The sequence below is a fragment of the Canis aureus genome, chromosome 6 (assembly GCF_053574225.1).
Source record: "Canis aureus isolate CA01 chromosome 6, VMU_Caureus_v.1.0, whole genome shotgun sequence".
Classification (NCBI taxonomy): Eukaryota; Metazoa; Chordata; class Mammalia; order Carnivora; family Canidae; genus Canis; species Canis aureus.
This window is the reverse complement of record NC_135616.1, coordinates 59,609,974-59,629,882: the sequence shown is the minus strand read 5'-3', so window position 1 is coordinate 59,629,882 and position 19,909 is coordinate 59,609,974. Positions and strand designations below refer to the sequence as shown.

Genomic DNA, 19,909 nt, shown 5'->3' with positions numbered 1-19,909 from the left:
TAGAATAATAGAAAAAAGTGATTAAAAAAAAAAAAAAAAAGATCTTTAGCACCTGGGTGGCTCAGCCAGTTAAGCATCTGACTTTGGCACAGGTTATGATCTCAGGGTCCTGAGATCGACCCCAACATTGGACTCCCTGCTCTGCAAGGAGCCTGCTTCTCCCTCTCCCTCTGCCTGTGCTCTCTCTCATTCTATCAAATAAATAAATAAAATCTTTAAAAAAAATACATCTCAATAGATCTCAATTTGATACAACTCAGTATTCAACTTTAATACTCTAAAACATTAAATATAAAATTTCTTAATGTGATAAATATATTTAAACCTAGAGTCAAAATCATATTTTTTCTAATACTGGTTATTAACTCTAAAAATTTAAATAATAATGTTACCAGTGGTATGTTGCTAAAACTTTAATAGCTACCACTTCTGAAACGCTGCCACCCACCACCATCACCAGCTTTTGATTTGCAATGTTTCTGAGGTATTAATAGTCCCACCATGGTTAATTTGAGGGTATCAATGTAATGTCACTACATGGCAATTGAGAATAGATACACATTAACAGACTGGCGTCTGCAAGCTGGCTCTAGTTACATCACTGGGCGTTAACTTTCACTGAGCTCTTACCACTTGACAAGCACTGTGCTATGGACTTTACACAGCCCATTTCATTTAAACCTCAGGACAACCTATGAAGTATGTATATTTCTTCATTATAAATGAGAAAACTAGGCTCAGAGAGAGAAAATATTTTGCCCAAGGTCACATCACTAATGACATCACTAATCTTGCACAGCCAGATTTTAAAAATATTTTTAATTATTTTAATTATCATTCTTCATTCTGACCCATTGTTATTAATGGGTCATACATGGTCTAATTTTTAAATTAACTAACTCATGCGTTTGCCTTATTTGTAATACTACAATAAGCATCAATATTTTTTTGATAAGAAAAATCAAATCATGACATGAACCAATATTGTTATACTGAAATTTGCTGTAATACTATTATTGATGACATACAGAGTTTGGAAACAGGTCTTCATGTCCCCAAAGAATGATCTTCTTTGCTCTAAAATATTCTGCTTCTAAAATAAGGGATGCTGATTTTAAATATCAGATAAATAATCAGTAATAAACTAGAGCTCAGTATAAAAACCAACATACTTTATTATCTTTAAAAAAAATTGTTAAGATTTTATTTATTTATTCATGAGAGACACATAGAGAGAGGCAGAGACATAGGCAGAGGGAGAAGCAGGCAACATGCAGGGAGCCAGATGAAGGACTTCATCTCGGGGACTCCAGGATCATGCCCTGAGCCAAAAGCAGATACCCAACTGCTGAGCCACCCAGGCCGGCCATCATCTTTAAAATTAACTGTAAAGTATGCAATAAAAACAGAGATCAATCACAAGTATAAAACATGTGACAGTTAATTTTTCTTAAAAACATTTTCAAAATCCTGATGAAAAAATTAAAGAAGTCATAAATAAATGGAAGTGTACATACACACATAGCTCTTGGTTGGGAAGTCTACATATTATTAAAAAAAAAATTGCAATGGTTCTTCTACTAACTAAGCAGTTAGTAAATAAGAAGCTAAAATGAAGTACTCCCAGAATTTGAGAACACATTTAGAAAGTACCACTTAGACAAAACTGTTATCTTAAGAAATGATTTATAGGGGTGCCTGGCTGGCTCAGTCAGTGGAGCATGCAACTCTTGACCCTGTGATTTTGAGTTTGAGTCCCATACTGGGTATAGAGATTACTTTAAGATAAAATCTTAAAAAACAAAACAAAAGAAATGAAATGATTGGGGCACTTGGTGGCTCAGTTGGTTAAGCATCTGACTGGATTTTGGCTGGCGTCATGATCTCAGAGTCATAAGATCAAGCCCCACATCAGGCTCCATGCTCAGCGCAGAGTCTGCTTGAGATTTCTCTCTCTCCCTTTCCCTGTTGTTCTAAAATGAATAAATAAATCTTTAAAAAGAGAAATGATTTATAAATGTATAATTAAGATTGTAGGGACGCTTGGGTGGTTCAGTGGTTAGTGTCATGCTCAGGGCATGATCCCAGAGTCTCAGGATCGAGTCCCTAAGTCCCCCATGGATTGCCTCTCCATGGGTAGCCTGTAGACTTAGTCCCTAAGTCCCCCAAGTCTCTCCATGGGTAGCCTGCTTCTCCCTCTGCCTATGTCTCTGCCTCTCTCTGTGTTTCTCATGAATAAATAAAATCTTAAAAAAAAAAAAAGATTATAACATTTCTTGGGCCTACTCCAAGAAAATTCCAAGATGTATTCTCATGAACAGATAGCTTTATTTTTATTTTAAAAATGCTATTTTTGGGATCCCTGGGTGGCGCAGCGGTTTGGCGCCTGCCTTTGGCCCAGGGCGCGATCCTGGAGATCCGGGATCGAATCCCACGTCGGGCTCCCAGTGCATGGAGCCTGCTTCTCCCTCTGCCTATGTCTCTGCCTCTCTCTCTCTGTGTATCATAAATAAATAAAAATTTAAAAAAAAAAAAAATGCTATTTTTAAAAAAGATTTTATTTATTTATTTATTTATTTGAGAGAGACAGAGAGAGCATGAGTGGGGGGGGGGGAGGACTGAGGGAGAGGGATGAGCAGACTCCCTGCTGAGCATGGAGCCCAAGGCGGGGTTCAATCTCAGGTCCCTGAGATCATGACCTGAGTCAGTCAAGTGCTTAAGCGACTGAACCATCCAAGTGCCCCTAAAGCTACTAGTAATTGAGCTCTCACTATAAGTTAGGCAAAGCAATTGGCACAGGCTATCTCATTTAATCCTTGTTACAACTACAGCATCTATATTACAGCTCTATATTTTTATTGTGTTAAATTTTTATTCTAGTATAGTTAACATACAGTGTTGTTAGTTTCAGCTAGAAAATATAATGATTCAACAATTCTATACATTACTCAGTGCTCATCATGATATAGTACACTCTTTAATTCCTATCACCTATTTCACCTATTCCCACCAGCCACCTCTCTTCTGGTAACCACCAGTTCATTCTCTGTAAGAGTCTGTTTCTTGGTTTGTCTCTCTCTCCCTTTTTCCCCCTTTGCTCATTTGTTTTGTTTTTTAAATTCCACATAAGTGGGATCCCTGGGTGGCGCAGCGGTTTGGCGCCTGCCTTTGGCCCAGGGCGCGATCCTGGAGACCCAGGATCGAATCCCACGTCGGGCTCCCGGTGCATGGAGCCTGCTTCTCCCTCTGCCTGTGTCTCTGCCTCTCTCTCTCTCTCTGTGACTATCATTCATAAATAAATAAATAAATAAATAAATAAATAAATAAATAAATTCCACATAAGTGATTGTCTTTCTCTGGTTGAATTATTTTGCTTAACATTATACTTTCGAGCTCCACCTATGTTGCTGCACAAGGCAAGATTTCGTTTAATGGTCCAGTGTAAAGATATATATTACATTTTCTTTATCCATTCATCTATTGATGGACAATATTATTTTCTTATAAAGAAAACAGAATTAGGTAGTTATATCTACTTCACAGCTAAAAAGAGTCAGAGCCAGAATTTAATCTCAGATATAACACCAACATAAAGACTAAGCAGTATATTACATTAACTATCATCTACCTGTTTGGTACCTGAAAATAAATTTAGAAATTTTAATTACAATTAAGATTAAAATCCTTAGTTTGCTACTAAGGATTATAATCCATTTTAATGGTCTTCCTTACATTTTTCTCTTAAAAATTTATGCAATGATTTTTTTACTTCTATGATTGGAGAAAAGTTTATTTCATTTTGCAGGGTGAAAAAAAAAAACTTATTGCTTACAGAAGTAGAAAAATCTGTGAAATAAGAGAAATTCCAGGAAACACTTTTAAGCATAGAGACACTCAGAATATTTTTTTAAAAGATTTTATTTATTCATGAGAGACACACAGAGACAGAGAGATAGAGAGACAGAGAGATAAAGAGGCAGAGACACAGGCAGAGGGAGAAGCAGGCTCCACAAAGGGAACCTGACGTGGGACTCGATCCCGGGTCTCCAGGATCACGCCCTGGGCTGAAGGCAGCGCTAAACTGCTGAGCCACCAGGGCTGCCCAGAATATTTTAAACCTATGCTGAAGTCATGTGAAAAAAATAATTTGGTACATATTAATATGTAATGTGCAAATATTAATCCTGCAACTATAAATAGCTAATTAATAACTAATATCCTAGCTAGGTAGGTGTTACACTCAATCACAGAAATGCAGTGACCCTTAGGAAAAACGGTATAAAGGGAACATATTTTTCTGTATTTTGCAGACATCTTTTTTAATGACAATGTAGAAAAAGAAAAGGTCCAATTATAGAGAAGATCTGAGGCATTATATAAGTTCTTATACTAATTAATCCTCATCAATATTTATTAGATGTACATCTTAGGAACTTAAAGTACTTTTTTTTTTCTAAATTGGTTAATGATTTCCTAGAATAAGTGAGGAAGCTGCTAGTTACTTAATAAAATAATGTGCTTATTCCCAGCACTAAGAACTGCGTCTTAGGAATTCAACAAACTCTTGTTGAATTAATGTATGAGGCCCTTTCCAATAGGATTTTTCATAAAAAATTTTGTTTAAAAATTGAATGAGCATGCTAAAAGAAAACTATGTAGGAAAAAAAAAATTGTCTTCTAATTCCCAAGCTAGAGGTCTTTAAAAACTAACACTGGGGAGAGAATATTCTTACCACTATGACATTATAATGTCATTTTAAGCAGACATAAACTGTAACCAGAAAGTGAGCTACAGGGGATCCCTGGGTGGCTCAGTGGTTTGGCGCCTGCCTTTGGCCCAGGGCATGATCCAGGAGTCCCGAAATCAAGTCCCGCGTCAGGCTCCCGGCATGGAGCCTGCTTCTCCCTCTGCCTGTGTCTCTGCCTCTCTTTCTCTCTATGTCTATCGTAAATAAATAAATTATTTTTTTAAAAAAGTGAGCTACATAGGGTATATTTAATTTTCTTCCCTACTATCTTTTCTTTTTTTTTTTTCCTTTTTTCTTTGTTAAGCCTACCTGAGGAAGAATGATAATTTAGGAATCAAATTGCCTCCCAGTAACATAGAGTTTACACCCCATGTATGTTTACCATTACATAATGTTTTTTCTAAGTTTCGGGATGACTGGGTAGTTCAGCAGTTGAGCATCTGCTTTGGGCTCAGGGTGTGATCCCAAGATCCAGGATCGAGTTCCGCATCGGGCTTCTTGCGGAAGCCTGCTTCTCCCTCTGCCTGTGTCTCTCATGAATAAATTAACAAAATCTTTAAAAATATATATATATTTTTCTAAGTTTCACATAGCTAGTGAGTGGCAACTAATAGGCCCTATGACATTTTGTTGATTTGATATGCTGTGATAGGTTTGTTACTCCTCATTTATCAGGTGTTTCAATTTACTTCCACTATTGCAAACATGTTGACTCAGTGCTTAGACATGGGCCCCACAGCAGCTGGAATTACTTTTAGCTATAAAAAGTATATCATATTTTTTATATCATGTCATTTGACCTATATATTATCTGACCTACATCAGATAAATGAATATCTCCACAACTGGAATAGTAGTGAAGCCTTTGAGTTTTTCCCTCTTAAATTGTTTAGGGACCCTGAGCATGATATATTTCACTGCTTTAAGCATGAGGGTAATTATGGTCAGCTATGACACAAGAAACTTGTTTATGCTCAGAACATACACACGCTCAGAACAAATGAGGGTACACAGAATTTAAGAACATTGCAATTTACTTATATTTGTTAATTACAACACTCAACAATCAGGTATCTCCTTTTCCTTCCTAGTTTAAAAAAAAAAAAAAAGGTCTCTATCAATTTAAGTTCGTTTTCCTAACAGAAACAAGATCTAATATATATTGAACAAATGCCATTTGCCAAACATTGTTTTATATGCTTTAAATGCATACTACATTACTTAATGCCTCTTGTATCTTGCAGTCATACTGAGAAAGAAAAGTAACAAACACTAGTGGGCTTCAAATTAAGAAATATATTAATTTTCTTAACACAGTCTTAAAGACACCTATGGATTAATATTCCATATCTTGCTACAATAGTATAGTAGCAACTCTGATAAGAACACTTTTTATTCACATGGCACCTATGAATAAATGTTATGTAAACTATAATGTACATAGCATTTTCAAATTTCATTTATCACTTGTGAAGAAGGAATTATTATTCTATAAAGTGTAAAGAGAGATTCAGAGATGAAACTTCACAGATGATAAGTGGCACAGATGGAAGTAGAATTCAGGTGTTCTGAGCCAATTGTATTCCTTCTATTGTGGGGAATGGAAATGCAAGAAAGTTTACACCTCCAGAAGGTTTGAAAAGTACAGACATGGACTCTGCTGGGCATGTGCTACTGCTCACAGAGAAAATATCTCCAGACAAGAATGAGCTCCAATCTTTGTATTAAACAGTATTTCAGTTTTAAGAGCTTGAATCTTCACTGGTGAAGCACTTAGGGGAGGATCACAGGATTTAATAAAAATTGCTGATTTGACTGGAAAGAATAATGTGTACTATTCTTTAATTACTGGACTTGAAATCCCTTCTCATAGCACCTTAAACTGTTTATGCTTCCAAATATATAGTTATTATATGCTTATAAGCAATAAAGAATATTAGGAAATATATTAGGAATACAGTAAATATAGACTATTTTGTATCTTCTTAAGTAAACCATAAATGTGTAAAAAGTAGGGACAGTCTTTGAGCACATCATTCATACTAGGCAGCCAATAGCTTGGCAAATATGCAAATATACTAGAAACTGAAAGTTAAGTACAAAAGCCCAAAAACTTTATGAACACAAACATTTTTTTTAAAAAAACCCAAACCCCCAAAACCCTATAGCTTTCTTTTATCAAATGCACACATATTAACTATTGAGAGGCACTGATCTTAAGAATTTATTTCAAACTCTTAATTTCCTTGGAAATTACTACTCCTTTACATCATCCTGTCATCATCTGATAAGGAAGCACACACACTGGCATCCAAGGAAATCCAACAACATCATCTTCCAGAAATTTCAACAGAATGTTAATGCAGGCATATTAAAAAGATTTTGCTCTTGGTAATTATTAATAAGTCAAGGGTAAGAAGAAAATAGATACACTTAATAGTATCATTAAAACTCACTGAGCAAAGGAAAATCTAGGGAGGATAAAGTTTAAAAGGAATGCCGAATTACTGGCACACATATATTTGGAAAACTATTTAATTTTTCACTGATAGGTCAGCCTTTGCATTCTCCATCTTCATTTTAAAAGAAATTAAACTGTACTCCAACAGCATAATTCTTCAACAACTCCCATAATTTTCTGAAGAGTTTAAACTTTTCCTGATGTGGTCAACCTTACAGTAAAGATAAGCTGAAATATTCTAATAGTAAGAGCTTGCTCAAAAATGACCTCAACTGGATGGAGATATTATCAGTTTTAGTGCTGAAGTTTCCAAAAATAACAAACAAACAAACATGGTCGTAACACATAACTGAAATAGTTTAGCAGATAAGGTCAATCATTTCCAAGGCAATTACATAAAACTTTAAGAGTTCTTTTTTTGTATTTAACAGTGCTACCATCAATATAAAAGATTTTTAAGTTTAAATAAGTCCCACATGAGGTTTAAAAAAAAAATGAATCAAACATAAGCTTCTATTTTATCATCTGAACACATTCAAGATTTGTATCAAAAAAAAAGATTTGTATCTCTTGCTTTCATCTTCAAATTGTGTAGTTTTATGACACAAGCAAATGAAAATTCTAACCAATTTAAAGCTCTCAATACAATTCTGCTCTAAATAGTTCTAATAATATTTATTTTTATGAGAATATAATAATTCTATTTTCTAATTCTCAACTTTCTCATGAGGAAATTATTTGATTATATCTCCTCTAAATCTCATTTAACTTGCAAAAGTATATCAGTGGAGATAAGGGTTAAAAAACAAAATGAAACAAAATGATACAAAACACTTTTACATAGGCTCCAAAGTAGAATTCAAGAATATAACATAAAGGGGAAAAATTCTTTAATTTAAACAATGTATTCTTTACTATTATTTACTATCATTCATTGAAAAAGGATTTCTGAAGCAGTGTTTATCACTTTAAAAACTGTACAAATTCATTTTATAATGATCAAATAGAATGGTTTATCTTATTATAAAACAGAAATAATTAAAATTCCAATAGTAACTAAAATTGAGCCATCCCTTCTTTATCCCCTTATTCATCACAATATACCTTCTCTTACTGGCTCATTGGTTGATTCTCCTTTCAGACTCAGCATCCTGGAGAAGCCATTGGAAAGAGTAGAGAAAATGCCACGGATGAAATATCCCTGCTGTTCAGACTCCTCTGACCTTCCTGTAGTCGGCCATGATCTAACAAATCTGATACTGCAGCGAGGTTCTGGCTCTGAAATAGATCTGGTGAATGGAACCCGAAGTGACCGGGTGTTGACCAGGTTCAGCTTCTCTGTTGGTGTTCCAAGGACCTCAATAGCAGAGGAAGAAGCATTACTACCAACCATCTCTGGCAGGACCTTTTGTTGCCGTTCATCCAAGTCTCTTTTATTAGTCTGTAACCTCTCCCTTTTGCCCCCTTTCCATCTACAGCTGGGATGTGTTTGCCACCGATAAGCACCCAGTGGCTTTCCTAGACTGGAAACAGCATGTTCATTTTTCTTCCTCTTGATTTTCACTGGACCACGCCATGGATAACTCTTTAAGCTTATTCCTATCTCTGATTTTGCATAAGCAGGTTCTGACAAAGATCTTCGATAGCTTGGAGGACAAGGTGATGTCTGTCTCTTAAAGATGCTCATCTTCCACGACTCCATTTTTTAACAACTTCTCTTAACTTTAAGTTTCCTCTACTCTGCAGTCTTTGCAGTTGAACCACACTTGTCCGTGCAGTCCAAAATATTCAACTGCTTAAGCAGCTTTCTTTGTGTGGCTTTGAACCACAGCAGATGTTGCTGCTTAAGAGCTGGTGTCATGTTATTACCCCATTTTCCCAGATCTCCGAAATTTTAGCAGCACCCAAAACTCTCTTGCCTGCAGCAAAGAATCTTCAGAGTGCAACAAAAGCAAAGATTTCCAGAAGATCATCTCGCTTCCTGCTGTAGGTTACATTTCTGTGCTAAGTTTTCAGGAAATGATTTTAAAGAAAATAAGAAGTGAAATAAAAACGGCAAAAAAAACCCACAAACACCTTTGTAGACCAATAGCAGTTAAGTGTTCACCATGCAAATGATAGTGGGTTAAAAACAGATTGTGAAAGTAGTCAGGCTGACATCCACATTTTACGGAAGAAGAAAGCCTGCCCTTGAAGTGACAACTCTTCAGAATAGTTTCTAAAAATATGTAGTTTAGAAATTTAATTTCAAGAAAATCATTGCTATTTACACCACCACTTCACTCAAAATTAATACTGTTTTTCAACCAATAGGTAAAGTCATACACTGTTTTACTCAAGCAGACAGTGCAAGGACAAGTCAAAATGGCCAAAAAAATGCCAAAATTTAAAGCCATCTTAAATGTAGATAAATATAGTAGGGAGAATTTTAAAAGCATAAATGGACAGAAAAGAAAACGGGGACAGAGGATATTTACTATGAACTGCAGCAAAGGAAAAGCAAAGTCTTGAGGCAATATCTTGTGGGAACCAGAACACAGGAACATATATACTAAATGACTTCTAAAAGGGAAAGTTTCCTTTGTAAATCTAATTGGGATAAGCTGTCTGGAAATACATTCCCTATCTGTTTAAACAAAGAAATTCCTTGCCTCTTCTTTGTGCTGCTTACAATTTAAAAAAAAAAAAAAAAAAGAGCTGACTATTTAAAATCTTCTTAAAGCAAAGTACCTTATAGTGAAACAAGATCATGAATGCCAAGTTGCCAGCTGGTTAATTTTTTTCTTCAAATGTCTGCTCATAAAACCCTAAAAACAGGGGTTTCAAATGGAAAGCCTGACAGACTTTAGGCCACCAATAAAAGAGATACAACATGATAATCAAATCACTTTACAAGTTTTAGAAAAAATAATTTCATCTGGAAAAGTAAAAACATAGTTGTAGAACACGTACAATGAAAAACCATTCTCACAGTCTCGTTACTACTATAGAAATAGGAAATTTATAGTATCTTATCTATTCTTTTAAACATATTAAAGTGTTTTAGTTATTTCCATTATCATAAGGAAATAATCCCATTTTTGTTTGTTTTTATAGGCTCCAAATTTATACATGTCTATATTAAAGAAATGCTGAAGTATTTGGCTTTCCCAAAAGCAATACACATCAAAGTAGAGTGTCTTACAATCACAAAATTTTCTCTTTAAAAAAAGCAAAAAGAAAAAACCCCAGAAATCTGACTCTGCACAGACAAAAACAATAAACATTAAGTTCTAATCTCTATTAATGGCACATCGCACCATCTACAAAATTTATCTGTGATGAAAATAAACCTAAATGTAAAATATAAAACTATAATGCTTAGAAAATAAACCATAGACTATGCTTGTGAACTGAGGGTAGAAGATTTCTTAGAATACAAAAATGCAATAACCATGATAGGAAAATATAAACAAATAAAACTGCACAGGGCGGGGGGTGGGAGTGAATGGGTGACGGGCACTGGGGGTTATTCTGTATGTTAGTAAATTGAACACCAATAAAAAATAAATTAAAAATAAATAAATAAATAAATAAATAAATAAATAAATAAATAAATAAAACTGCACAAAAACCAAAAGTGTCTGTTCAGTAGAAGACATTATAAAATCAATAAGTCACAAAATGGGAGAAAATATTCACAATTCAATTATCTTCTGCTTTGTACTACAATATATAAAGAACTACAATTAGTAAAAAGAAAAAAAGAAAGAAACCTAATATTTAAAAAATAGGCAAAAAAAGTTGGACAAACCCTTCACAAAGAAATCTATATGAATGGTCAATAAGCATATGAAAAAATAATCAACCTCATTAGTAATTAGAGAAATACAAGTTAAATGTATAATGAAATATCAATCACATCCAATAGCATGGCTAACATTTAAAGACCTAACAAACAGTACAGGTGTTGGTGAGGAAGTGGAGCAACCAGAAAACTCATAATTGGTAATGGGAACATAAAATGGTTCAACTACTATGAAACAAATTTAACATTTTCCTTATAAACTGACATCTTAGGGACACCTTGGTGGCTCAGCGGTTGAGCATCTGCCTTCAGCTCAAGGCGTGATCCCAGTGTCCTGGGATCGAGTCCCACATCAGGCTCACTGCATGGAGCCTGCTTCTCCCTCTGCCTGTGTCTCTGCCTTTCTCTCTCTCTCTCTCTCTCTCTCTCTCTCTCTCTTTCTGTGTCTCTCATGAATAAATAAAATAAAATCTTAAAAAAAAAAAACAAAAAAACCTACATCTACCCAAGACCCTGCAGTTCCACTTCACTCACAGGCATATTTACTCAAGAGAAATTAAAATACACATACTTATACTTCAATGTTCACAGCAGCTTTATTTAGAACAGACAAAAACTGGAAACAACCCAAATGCCCATCACAGTAGAATGAATAAACTAAATTGTGGTATTTTCATACAATGATGTACTACTCAGCCAGAAAAAGAATGAACTATTAACAACAACAACTAAAAAAAAACAATGTGTATGAATATCCCAGATACTATGCCAACAAAAGGAACTGGACATAGAAGAGTACATACTGTATGATTCCATTTCTACAGAATTTTAAAACCAGATAAACTAATCTATGATGGGGAAAAATTTCAGAAAAACAGTTGTCAGTGGTAGAGGACGCTATTAACAGGAAAGAGGCACCAGGAAGCTTTCTGGGGTGATGAAAACTTTCTAAGTCTTGATAGAGATAGGAATATGGGTTTATGTATTTATAAAAAGCTATCCACGTACTTAAGATTTATGCATTTTGAGGGGCACCATGGTAGCTCAGTTAGGCAACTGACTTGATTTTGGCTCAGGTCAGGATCTCAGAATTGTGAGATCTTCCCCAGTACTGGCTCAGCACGGAGTGGGCTTGAGATTCTCTCCCTTCCTCTGCCTCTGCCCCTCCTCCTGCTTCTGTGCATACATGAGCTCACTCTCTCAAAATAAACTCGTAAAAAAAAAAAAAGATTTATGCATTTTCCCATAATTAAATTTTACCTTAAAAAATCGTAAGCAATACTGAACTTTTAGTTAGTAGTTTGCTTAGCCAGTGTTACAGGTTGGTGATTCTGAAACTACTTTCTGTGTATTTTATGCGTGAGGAAAGGATAAAAAACACATGGAAGAGAATAAATGGATGGATGAATGAATGAATACATACATACATACATATATACTAATACTGGAACTAACTTTATGTACCTCCTAATATTGAACTGTGAAGGATACATACTTGTGTATTATTCTAAAAATACATAACCTAAATCTAATCTAATCACAAGAAATATCAGAAAACCTCAAATCACAGATCTATAAAATAACTGTCCTTGCTTCAAAAATGTCAAGGTCAAGAAAATCAAAGAAAAGCTATGAAACTGTTGTAATTCAAAGGAGACTACAGAGAAACCATTAAAAGCAATGCATGATTGTGGATGGGAGCCTAAACTGGGAAAAGAAAAAAAAAACAGCTATAAAGAACATTATTGGAACTGACAAAATAGAATATGGATTATGGATAATAGAATCATATCAACATTAAATTTCCTGATTTTAGATAATTTTACGATTACAAAAGAGAATGTTCTTATTCTTAGGAAATTCATACAGAAGTATTTAGGGACATAGGAGCATGATGTTTCCAACTTACTCTTAAATGATTCAAGAAAAAACTATGCATAGAAAAGTAGATAAATATGATAAAGCAAATGGGGCAAAATACATAATTATTAAATGTAGGTAAAGGATATATAAGCATTCTTTGCACTTCAGCAAATTTTCTATAGGCTTGAAATTACACTGAAATAAAATATTAAACAATTTTTTTTAATTTTGCAATTATTTCCTTTGGGTCTATAATACAAAGACCACTTCAGAGTATCTTGTAACCAATATAAAAAAAATCTAGTTCCACAGGTTTTTTAAGATTTTATTTATTTATTCATGAGAATAAATCTCCAGGATCACGCCCTGGGCAAAAGGCAGACGCTTAACTGCTGAGCTACCCAGGCATCCCTAGATCCACAGGTTTTATGGGAGAGGGGAGTTAATCAAGATCATCTCCTATTGAGATACCTCAATGGAAAATTAAACTAAGACTATAATTTTGAGGGGCCACCTGGGTGGCTCAGTCAGTTAAGCGTCTGTCTTCAGCTCAAGACATAATCCTGGGGTCCTGGGATTGAGCCTCATGCAGGGTCAGGCTCCCTGTTCAGTGGAGAATCAGTTTCTCCCCCTCCCCCAGTCATGTGTTCTCTCTCTCTCACTCTCTCAAATAAATAAATAAAATCTTTTTTTTAAAGCTATAATAAAGTTGCACAGTAGAACTTGAGCCCTGTAATCAACACTGTGAAACTCAGAGACTCAATGTTAAATGAGAAAATTCTTTTATATACTAAATAGGTAAGGTAAAAATAATTATCACATTTTCTAAATCATCAGCTCAATTCTTTTGAGGAAGTACCACAAACCTTCTTACGAAAAACTTCCCTATTTAAGGAACATGGAACTGGAAAATAATAAATACAGAAAAAGACCCAAGAGAAATCAGAAAGCAAAATAGCTACAGACTGAGGAAGTGACAGTCTCTAAGAAGGATAGTTAAAGAAATAAAGGAAAAGACTCATCTCTCTCATGGCTGCTAAAGCTTGAGTCAAATGCTTCAAATAACTTTTATCATTACGAAAGCCTAATGTTACTTATGTTATTTATTTTTCCAGTTTTATCTTTCATCTGAATTTAAGACAATAACCTGCCACTCTACATTTTCGAATTTTCTCAAAATATAATGACGAATTCATGAATTTTTAAGATAATATTTACAGGATTTATAGTTTCTTAAAATTAGAAACAATGACACTAGTACCACTGAACTACTACATTCATTATAAATCCTACTATAACAATTGGCTGCTGATTGAAGTGTCAGTACAATAACATTTCTGCCACCTCAAATTTCAATGAACTACTTTAAAATTTTCACAATAATAATATGAAATATTTAAAGCACAGCTTTAAGAACGCTTCTGGTTTCTAAGTCAAAAGCAACATGAATTCTCTAAATAAATATACAAGTACTTATAGCTGTATAGAATAGTATTTTAAATTGTAATTGAGCATCTACCATGTATCAGTCACTGTATCAGACTACAGGAAAAAAAAAAAAAAGAACAGGACAGACACTCATCCCTATCCTCTTGGAACTGCCAGTTGATCAGGAAATGCTTACATTAAAAAGGGAAAAGTATACAAGGTGTTAGAGGAGTATGTAGTAAGAGGATTTTTAACAAGTCTAAGGCTTAAAGATAAAACTAACTTCTGAGATTCTCTTGATCTCGAGATTCTATTATTATAGTCAATTCTACTATAATGTGACATGCATTCCTAAAAATCCCCACACTATACAAAATTGCACAATAGAACTACAGGGCTCATGGGGAAGATGGGGTTGGGGAGCCACACACAGAAACTGCAACAATGACACATAAGAAGGAAAGGAAACTAAAACTATAGGCCATTTTATACATGCTAACTCGTTAAGAAACACCTAAATTCTAAAATAAATCTGCCAGGTTACTTTGAAAAAAAAACTTTGTTTGCCTATGGAAGTGGGCGTCAAAAGGGTTGCAGCTTCTGCTTTCTCTGAAGTAGTGGAAGGAGGGTTATCTGAAATCTGAAAGAGAGCCGCAGTACCCTGGGTGGATGGATGTGGCTCATAAACCCAGTAGAGAAATGGAGGTAGCTTCTAGCGGGTTGAAATGTATGCTTTCTGAGTATTTCCTATATGTTATAGTTTAACTAAATATACTTTTCCGTGTTTATAGAGTGTCTCTCAGACGAATGGGACATAAGCAAACACAAAATTTACTCAATACTCAAATTGTTCCTTAATACCAAGCACATGGTACAAGTTCTGGTTTTGAAAACGAGCATGCTAACAGAACCGACTGTATTTCCTCTCCCCTTCCATATACAGTTGACCACAGGTCCACTTTTACATAGGGTTTTTTTAATATACATACAGTACTGCAAATGCATTTTCCCTTCCTTGTGATTTTCTTAATAACGTTTTCTTTTCTGTAGCTTATTTTTATTGTAAAAAAGTATTGTATTGAATTATACTGTACACAGTATACAACACATATACCAAATAGGTTATCGGTAAAGTTTCTGGGTCAACAGTAGGATATCACTAGTTAAGCTTTGGGATAGTCAAAAATTATATGTGGATTTTTGACTACACAGGGGTCATTGCCCCTAGCCCCTGCATTGTTCAAGAGTCAACTGTAAAAAGAAGGTTAAAAAATCTACAGGAGACATTACCACTGGAAAGCAGATTAGCAGCAGGGGAGAAGTGGCTCTTTTTTATTTTTAATTGAAGTGTAATTAACAGTGTTATATTAGTTTTAGGTGTGCAATAACTCAACAATTCTATGCATTATTCAGTGCTCATCAAGTAAGTATACTCTTAATCTCCTTTATCTATTTTATGAATCCCCCCAACCCTCTCCACTCTGGCAACCACTAGTCTGTTCTACATATTGGAGAGTCTGGTTTTTTTGTCTTTCTTTCTGTTCACTTGTTTCTTAAATTATACACATAAGTGAAATCATAAAGTATTTATCTTTCTCTACTTTTTTAACTTGGTGTGATAACTCTAGGTCCATCCATGTTGTTGCATGTGACAATCTCTCATTCTTTTTTATGACTAATATTCCTTTTTATACACACACACTTACACACACACACACACACCATTTCTTCTTTATCCATTCATCTATCAGTGGATACTTGTGTTGCTTCCAAATCTTGGCTATTATAAATAATGCTGTAATAAACATAGAAGTGCATATATTTTTTCAAATTGGTATTTTTATTTTCTTTATGTAGATACTCAGTAGTAGAATTACTGGATCATATGGTATTTCTATTTTTAACTTTTTGAGGACCTCCATACTGTTTTCCACATTGGCTGCCCCAATTTGCATTCCCACTATGCATAAGAGTTCTTTTTTCTCCACATATTTGCCAACACTCATTATTTCTTATGTTTTTGAGTATAACCATTCTGACAGGTGAAAGGTGCTATCTCACTGTGGTTTTGATTTGCATTTCCCTGATGACTGGTGGTGTTGAGCATCTTTTCATGTGCTGTTGATCAGCTGCATTTCTTCTTCGGAAAAATGTCTCTTCAGGTCCTATGCCCATTTATAACGGGATTATTTGTGGGTTAAAAAAAAGGATTATTTGTGGGTTGGGGGCTGAGTCGTATAAGTTCTTTGTACATTTTGGATATTAATCCCTTATTGGATATATCATTTGCAAATATCTTCTCCCATTCAGTAGGCTGCCTTGTTATTTTGTTAGTGGTTTTTTTGCTGTGCAAAAGCTTTTTATTTTGGAGTAATCTCAATCGTTTATTTTTGCTTTTGTTTATCTTGCCTGAGAAGATGTATTTAGAAAGATGTTGCTAAGGTCAATGCCCAACAGATTAGTGCTTATGTTTTTATTTTTTTTCCTAGGAGTTTTATGGCTTCAGCCATCATATTTAGGTCTTTAATCCATTTTGAGTTTATTTTTGTGTATGGTGTAAGAAAGTGGTCCAGTTTCATTCTTTTGCATTTAGCTGTCCAGTTTTCCCCAGCACCATTTATGAAGAGACTGTCTTTTCCCCATCATATATTCTTGTCTCCTTTATTTCTATTTTCTTTCAGTCATTTTCTTTTTTAACAATAAAATCTATTGTTATTTTTGTTATTACCAGAGATTTTCATTTTTATACTAATTTCTGTAATAATAAACTTTACAATGAGAATGTGTATTTTGCTCCTTTTGAAAGTATATATATATACATATAAAACTTTATACAACATATATATAGAACTTTATACAAATATATATACATATACATAAAACCTACAAGCAGCAAAAATGAAAACCTTAACATTAATCCACAGATTCTGAATTAGAGAACAGGGAATTAGAAAAGTCATCACAGATCAACTTAACTAACTCTTTGACATAATCGAAAAGGTCAGAGTGAAGAGATTTGTCAATAATTACTTAGTTAACAGCAAAACAAACAACAAACAAACAAACCCATGTGTATCCCAATCCCAGTTCAGGATTCTATGACTTCCTTAAATTAGCATTTTCCAAATTATCATTCCCAAGAACACAGTTGAAAACGTTAAAGAGCATAAGTGTGACATTAAGACCAGTTATTGCAGTGTTATTTAAATGCTAAAAGTCTTTGTTTTTTTAAAGTTTAAAATATGCTATCATTTTCTCATTAAAATGTCCTTTTAGATTTACCTCAACTAAGGGAAGTAAAGATGAAAAGGAAGAACTTGAGCTTTCTCAGTTTACAAATAGTCTTCCATCACTTCCTATCTTAAGACATACCTTTTCTATACTGAAATCCTATTCTATATATCCCATATGCTTTAGAAGACATGACATATGCTCAATTAAAGAGTTCTGGAGTCCTGATACTGAACAAGAGAGTACATTCCTTCTTAGATCGATTCATGAAATGCTTTAAGAATAGGAGCCACTTCTACCAACTAGAAGAAGACATCTTTCAAAAATACAACGTCTTTGTTTATACAGAGCTAAGTAATTAATAACAAAACATCCCTTTCCCATCTCCTATCACTGGAGCACATCTGCTTCCTGATGAAACACTTCCTGTGGCAAAAACTACCTCCCTTCTAAGTAGTAGAAGTAAAAGACACACCTGACATACACATATCCACTTCTTGTTGAAGAGATAAAAATATGTCTAGAAAGGTCAAATGATTATTTTTAACAGACAATATTGGAATCAACCATCCTTTAAAATAAGAAGGCATTTTAAAATAAAAAACACTGATCGCTAATGCCATCATTAAAGTCTTTTTTAAAATAAAAACTCTGGGGATCCCTGGGTGGCACAGCGGTTTGGCGCCTGCCTTTGGCCCAGGGCGTGATCCTGGAGACTCGGGATTGAATCCCACATCGGGCTCCCGGTGCTTGGAGCCTGCTTGTGTCTCTGCCTCTCTCTCTCTCCGTGTGACTATCATGAATAAATAAATTTAAAAAAATAAATAAATAAATAAATAAAATAAAATAAAATAAAATAAAATAAAATAAAATAAAATAAAAACTCTGGTTTCCTCTAACCTCTCTGATCATACCTTCGCTATCTAGTCTAAATGTTGGGAGTTTTTCAAAGCTGGGTCCTTAGCATCCTCTCCCCATATTCTCACCACGCACCTCATCATTCCCTGTTACCATATCAACTTATACCTCCAGTCCAGACCTTGTTTCCACTGAGCAACATACTCATATAGTCAATTTGACATTTTGTGATCTCAGTTTCAAAATGTATAAAACCTAACCCATGGTCTTTTCTTTAAAATTTGTTCTCATTCCAGTGTTCCTTATCTTAATAAAGGGCACTACATCCATTTAGTTATACAAGTCCCAAACCTCATTCATCTTCCTCCTTTACCGCACAATATACAATTTGTAAGTCTTCTTGATTTTTTTCTCCTAAGTATTATTTAATCTATCTACTTCTTGCCATTTCCCCTAAATTAACCTACTATTTATTACTTCTCACCTGGATTACAACAGCCTCCCAAATTCATCTACCTACCTCTACGATGGCCCTATGTAAACCATTATTCTTACTATAGTCAGAAGAATCTTCTTGAAATACAAATTTATGGCATCCTGTTTAAAACCTTTCAGGAATGCCTAGATGGCTTAGAGGTTGAGTATCTGCCTTTGGCTCAGGTCCTGATCCTGGGATCTGGGATCGAGTCCCACATCAGGCTCCTTGAGGGGAACTGCTTCTCTATCTGCCTGTGTCTCTGTCTCTCATGAATAAATAAATAAAATATTTTTTTTTAAATCTCTTCTTGGGGATCCCTGGGTGGCACAGCGGTTTAGCGCCTGCCTTTGGCCCAGGCATGATCCTGGAGACCCGGGATCGTCAGGCTCCCGGTGCACGGAGCCTGCTTCTCCCTCTGCCTGTGTCTCTGCCTCTCTCTCTCTCTCTCTCTCTCTGTGACTATCATAAATAAATAAAAAAATTATTTTAAAAAACAATGTAAATAAATAAATAAATAAATAAATAAATAAATAAATAAATAAAACCTTTCAATGGTTTCCCACTACTCTTATAAAAGGCAACACAAAACCAGCCATAATTCCTTGACATACCCTGGGGTCCCATACCCCACCCCTTCAGCTTCCCTCTTAAAGACAAACTTAAATCCTTTCATCAGTCCTTCATATTAGCCACTTTCCTACCCACCACAGGGTTCTTATTCACATTGCTCCCACTTTCTAGAAGGATCTTCCTCCCCTTATCACCTGCCTACTCAAGCTTCTGATTGCAGTTCAAGTATAACCTCCTGGAGGAAGCCTGTCCTGACTCCTGACTCCCCTATTACAGGCCTTCACAGACTCATGCATCTCTCTATTACAATTACACTTGTATTTGGACATTTCCTTGTGAGACTATTAATCAATACCTGTTTTACCCATAAGGCTATAACCTCCATGCCTGTTTCTATTATCCATAGTGATCCCACTGCTTGACAAGGAGGGGCACTTAATAAATACTTGTTAAATTAATTAATAAAATCTGAGAAAGATCTAGAA

At 34.8% G+C, this 19,909-nt stretch overlaps 1 protein-coding gene across 10 annotated transcripts in view; it reads right to left on the bottom strand.

Moving 5' to 3' along the window:
* RASAL2 (RAS protein activator like 2) overlaps nt 1-19,909 on the bottom strand; it is a 347,106-nt gene that overhangs the window by 224,451 nt on the left and 102,746 nt on the right. For 2 of the 10 annotated variants that reach the window (XM_077901805.1, XM_077901810.1), the window contains exon 1: nt 8,314-9,233. The exons of 5 other annotated variants lie outside the window; for them this stretch is intronic. In XM_077901805.1, the coding sequence (XP_077757931.1) occupies nt 8,314-8,911 (598 nt within the window). In that variant the 5' untranslated portion in view covers nt 8,912-9,233. Of the gene's footprint in view, nt 1-8,313; nt 9,235-19,909 lie in introns of those variants that run through there. 3 more of the 10 variants (XM_077901806.1, XM_077901809.1, XM_077901808.1) reach the window with 2 other exon arrangements.